Source organism: Megalops cyprinoides, chromosome 1 (assembly GCF_013368585.1).
Source record: "Megalops cyprinoides isolate fMegCyp1 chromosome 1, fMegCyp1.pri, whole genome shotgun sequence".
NCBI lineage: Eukaryota > Metazoa > Chordata > Actinopteri > Elopiformes > Megalopidae > Megalops > Megalops cyprinoides.
This window is the reverse complement of record NC_050583.1, coordinates 29,259,264-29,265,133: the sequence shown is the minus strand read 5'-3', so window position 1 is coordinate 29,265,133 and position 5,870 is coordinate 29,259,264. Positions and strand designations below refer to the sequence as shown.

Below are 5,870 nucleotides of genomic sequence, written 5' to 3'. Positions count from 1 at the left end.
TGAATTATGTAAATATTGTGTATGGTTTATATCTTACGTATAAAATGATTTCTTTTTATTGTCTCCACCCAATGAGACAAATATCTGTAGATACGTCTGATTTACTACAATTAAATTAATTAAAAGGGAACATTAATTTTGTGTAGTCAATCACTACCATCTGGTGGTCAATTTTTTTTCTAAACGCGTTTCTCCCTTCCTGAACGGTTTAGTCCTTACACGGAGCCGTACAGAAAGCGTCCTTAGCATCCAGAAAGGGCGATGGCAACAAGTAGCCAGCTAGGTAGCGTTAGCCAGAAAATTGCCTCAACATAAAGTAGAGCGTGCTTGCTTGCTAGCTAACCTTAAACCGGTATGGCTGTAAACAATCCATCGGTGTTTCTTCTAATGGTACATGGGCAAATAGAGGAAGCTAGTGTAAGTATATTACTCGTTATAGCAGCTAAACTACAGACGCTTGGCTAGCTAAACTAGCTACATAGCAAATGATAATGTTGTTTAGCTCAATAGCTACACGGCTATTGCCATTCTGAAAATGTGCTGCTAAATTCCAGCTTTCATTTAGCTAATGAATTCACAAATGATCTTGTTTACTAGTGTGAAAAGCTGTAGCTTTACATATATCTCGCTAGCTAAGCGGACAAACGTAATGTAGGTAACCTCACATTAGTGAGCTAGCTTGCGAACGCGAGTTCTATTTATTATGACTGTACTCGCATTAGGTTAGCTAATCGCCTGTAAGGTTCGTGAATTTATGAGCCATTTCGCTAACTTAGCCTACTAGATATTATTAACACATGTTTAGCTAGTAGTTTTAAGATTACTTACCACTACAGCTTAGTATTTAAACTGAATGAATATGTTACCATGATCATACGTTTTATTCCAGTTTCCAGAATATGATGATTTGTACTGCAAGTATTGTTTTGTGTACGGACACGACTGGGCTCCAACGTCGGTGAGTGCACCGTCCTCCAATTGCCACAACACCATAGTATGTAAATTTTGCTCAAGACCGGCAGAGAACTGCCACTATCCCATTATTGAAACCGGATGGGGAGCTTTCTCTGTAAGATAAATGTTCAGACAATTTTCACTAGTCATTTTCCAAGTCAGTATATTCATAATGTAATGTTGACGATTAATAATTCCATTTCAAGATATCTGTAATTCTATTATGACTAGTCATATTGGGGAAATTTTTATCATTGACTTCTATGAATCCTCCAATTTAAGATATCTACAATTAATTTACGACTAGTCCTAATGTCAGGTCATCATATCCAAAATGTAATTTTGACTAGTCAAAATGCAAACTGAAGATATCCTCTAATTCTCTTATGACTATTATGGCTCTTATGAGTATTAATTTTAGATATCTCTGATTTGTCTTGCTAATAAACCTTTACTGAATTTGAGATATCCTGTTAGTGTTATGACCAGTCTTAATTTAATTATAAATGTCTTGAATTGGAGCTATGGCTAGTCAAAATGTATTTATCACTAGTCAAAATTGTTTTACAGATACTTTAAATTATCTTTCTGGCTAGTCATAATTTAATTTTGACATACTTAAGAGAGCGCACGGCCTTGTACCTACTGTATGACATCAGCTCAAAATTTGAATAAAGAAGTACTCAGCTAGTTGCGCTGACCAGTGCAGACATGCAGTGAGTTGAAAGGCACAAACATCTTCCCCAATGGCCTTTCTTACTGCAAAGGTAAGAATCATACAGGTGCAAGCATACACTGAGTACACAAGTGTCTCCTGATCATGTAATATATTACTGTTATTGAATGATCATGACAATCCCATTTGAGTTAGTGCATGTATTAATATAATGTATTATGTATTATATCTATTACATATAAATGTAATAGATATAATTGCATTTAATGTGATTTTCTCTTGCTACAGCCAACAGATTTTTGTTATGTAGCTGGTAATCTCTGCCCTTTATTTCTCCTGTGTCACCAGGGTTTGGAAGAAGGGATCTCACAGATCACTTCCAAGGGCAAAGGTGCCGTGCAGAGTCTAGTGTGGAACTTCCCCCTGGATATCACCTTCAAGAGCACTAACCCCTTCGGCTGTGAGGATCCCACACTCTTCTCTCAGCTCAATCTGTCAGATGTTTTCTGTGCATATCTGGAAACTGCAGCTACATTCAGTGTTCAGTCTGTTATGGTAGAGAAAACATTATTTAATGTTTAATACAAGGAAAAGTTTATGGTAATGTGGATGGTGTATTTAAATGTGTAAGGTTGTTTTCTTTACAATTTGGCTGCGCTGTCCTTTAAGAGATGTGCTCAAGTACAAGGTCTTCGAGCTTCCATTCACTAAACAATTCAGCACATTGTTAATTAGTGTAATTTCCAGCTACAAATTCATACAGTCTATTAAATATGAATTTAATTGAAACAAAACACAACCCCGTTAATGGCAGCTCCACAGCTTCAGTGTTGCAGAGCTTTACACATGACACAGATGAGATGCTTTTGCTCTTTTCTACATGACTGGTGTCTGCTCCTCTCCTCAGGGCCACAGATAGTGGTGTGTGTGTACGGTACGGACACCTTTGGGAACGATGTGGTACGAGGGTATGGGGCTGTTCACATTCCCTTCACTCCTGGAAAGTGAGTGTCCCTGTGTCAATCAGCAGAGCTTTCCAGTATATCCATTTAGTATGAAGCATGAGTCATGCTCTGCATTTTACTCTCAATAGTAAATATTACTGCTTTTAACAAAACTTACATGTTTTCTCCCAGACACAAGAGGACTATTCCTATGTTTGTTCCGGAATCCACCTCAAGACTACAAAAATTCACAAGGTACCCTCTTTGAATGTCAAACCCTTTACAATGCACGAGCCACTTATTTGATATTGTGAGCCCAAATGAAAGTATTCCTTGCATGTTATAAATCTTTTATACATGTTTGTTCAGTTCATGTGTGACAGCTGTTTAAAGATAAGGTGAAGTGGCTGCTATCAAAAAAACTGAACTTGTTAAAGAGCTAGTGGAGTGAATCTGAAAAATATTTTCAAGGTGGCATCTCAAGAAATATTCACACCTTCAATGAAAAGCAGTGTCTGGGCCATCTTCTGCAGGTTTGATTCAGGGTAAAGGACAGTCTTTGGAATGAGACCACAGCAGTGAGGTTGCCCATGTTTAATATTCCACTTCAAGTCAGCATGAACACAGATATGTAAGATTGGTTGAGTTCAGACACAAGGCTGTAAATGCCTCTTTCCCTGTCTTCAGCTGGTTGATGGGGAGGCGTCCCGAGTTCACAGATCCAAAGGTTGTTGCCCAGGGAGAAGGAAGGGAAGGTAAGACCACTCTGCTCACTGGCTACCAGCCCTCACATCACTGAAATGGAAGGTGGGATCTACCTCATATCAAACTCTAAAGCTCACGCCAAGCCTTCAGTTCGCCATCAGATTGGATTTCAATTTTATTAATCAGAAATTAAAGTTAATTTTAAAAAGCTTAGTATAACATACTAAGGAGTTCCTCACATGTTTGGCTAGCTAGCTAATGTTAACTTCTGATCCAATCAAGTATCAAGTATAGATAACATCACCAATCTGACATCCTTAAAGAAAGAGAACAGAGATGAAACATCAACTACGAAATCCTATGATTATTTTCAGTGTTTCAGGTGTTTTGAAAAGCAAAATTTAGTGAGCTAGTGATTGTCTCAGGGAAAAAAAATGCAGTTATAGTACAGCAGTGGATTCTTGAAATAGCTTGATTGCAGCTGTATGACAGAAGCTATCAGTGAAAATTGGTAAAATGAACCTTGAATGATCAAGTGTCTCTGGTAATTCCATCATCTTGTTGAACAGTCATCAGTGTGACTGCAACTGCAGTTCCCATTACCGGGATGACAGAATAAATATTGCCTAATGTAACACTCATTGAAGCTTCCTTGTCCTAGAGCAGCAGATGAATTGTGCGATCTGAAGTAACAGCAAGATTGGAGGAGACAAACAGCAGTCAGGAAAGAAATGGTCAAACTAACTTATGCTAGAATTCTGTCAGGGGATAGATCACACAAGGGAAACTAGAGGCAGTGAGACAGTAGAGAGGGAGAGGAGAGTGAAAGGAACAAGGTGAGCATGCAGGCAGTCACAAACACTACGTAGACACAGGAAGGGAAAGTGCTGGCAGATGCAGCAGCCTGATGAAAAGTGGCACATCCTGAGCCCAGGTAGGACATTAAACCTTAATGTTTGATCTGTGTGATTACAGGAAATTAATGTCAGTTGGTGTTGGGGGGGGGGGGGGGGGGGATGCCCAGTTTGCATCAGAAACATCAGTCTGCATCAGTCTATCCTGAAATCATTTCAGGATAGACATACAAATCAATGTGAAACTGTCATGTGGGCCACACTGTGGGATTCAGTTAATTATGACATTACTCTGAATGTTTCTGTTTCAGTCACCAGGGTGCGATCTCAAGGCTTTGTTACACTCTCTTTCAACATTGTAACCAAGGACATGAAGAAGCTGGGTTATGACACCACCTCCACAGAGGTGCAGCAGCCCCCGGGTCTTGGCACAGAGCCACCCTACTCCCTGTGATTTCAGGCCTCACCCCAGACCCATCAACAACACTAATACACAATCTGGCAGACTGGCTCTACACTCCAAGTGTTTAGTGTGTGTGAAAGAAGCTCACCAATGCTACAGCAAAGTCTTAGATATGATAAATGACAGAACGATGACTGGCAATAGAATCGTAACATGCAGACACATGGCAAATGGTACTCTGTAGAAATGTTTTTATGCTTGCACTTTTACTGATGTAGTGTGTACTTTTTTTAAAATACTTTTTTACTTTTGATATTTATGATTAAAAGGACTCTTTCTTCATAAACTGTGTACTCCATTTATTCACTCTCAACACATCTCTCGGCAAGGGACATTGTTCACCAGTAGCATTACACTCCTGTCGAACAGTTAACCTACTGCTTCTAATAAATGCTTCCCCTTACTGACATTTGAACCTTTGCTCTTGTTGACAGCTTTCACAATTAACCCAAAAAGCACAAGGTAATGTGATACAATTTATTTAACATTTGCAGCTGAAGGCTTATCACTAGCTGCTATTTAGATGACAAACTTCCTACAAAATGGGAATAAGATTCAGAACAATATGTTACAGAAGTACAAATGATAAATTATTTTATACAATTATGTCAACAGGACAAGCACATATCCATAAAAAAGCAGCTTGCTCTCAGTAATATGAAATCATGTGGTAAATATACAAATACAATAACATGAAAAATAAGTTTATGCATGTTCACAATGAAAATGTTAGACCACAGTAAATGAATAACAGAATACTAGAAAAGTAATGGACATAAAGAAAAATACTGACAAACTGAGCTAGATATGAAATGTAGTTTAAAAATGGCAAAATTTTGCACATTACATTTTTGTTGTTGAGCATAAATCTTTTCTTACAAATTATTAGTCTGCATATTCATTTATATTCTCTTACCTGCACCGCTCAGCACTGTTTTATGTAATAACATGTTCAATGCATCACTACGATAAGATCAAAGTTCATTAAATATTTTACAGCATTTTCCCTCTCTTTATGCCTGAGTATATACCTTGGTTCTATGGGTATGCCAGCTATGAGGGGAGCACACCAAGAGTTTGTACATGCGCACAGACAGCTTTCCAACACATCCAGCAGAGGGCACTAGTGGACAGAAGTTTGTTATTTAAAAAAACAGCTAGATGGCAGTGCTTTCAAATAATTACCAAACAGGGCTTCATTTTCTGAAACAGAAATAAAGATCTATATAAGCTGTACAAGTAAATAATAGTATCAAGGCCATTTGAATACATTT

General features: G+C 38.1%; 1 protein-coding gene across 1 annotated transcript; it reads left to right on the top strand.

Moving 5' to 3' along the window:
- Positions 1 to 258: 258 nt before the first annotated feature.
- Positions 259 to 4,824, top strand: LOC118787552 (B9 domain-containing protein 1). Its single transcript, XM_036543129.1, has 7 exons — positions 259 to 417; positions 890 to 958; positions 1,979 to 2,090; positions 2,538 to 2,634; positions 2,767 to 2,829; positions 3,262 to 3,329; positions 4,445 to 4,824. The coding sequence occupies exons 1-7, from the start codon at positions 355 to 357 to the stop codon at positions 4,585 to 4,587; spliced, it is 615 nt and encodes a 204-aa protein (XP_036399022.1). The 5' UTR covers positions 259 to 354; the 3' UTR covers positions 4,588 to 4,824.
- The last annotated feature ends 1,046 nt before the right edge of the window (positions 4,825 to 5,870 follow it).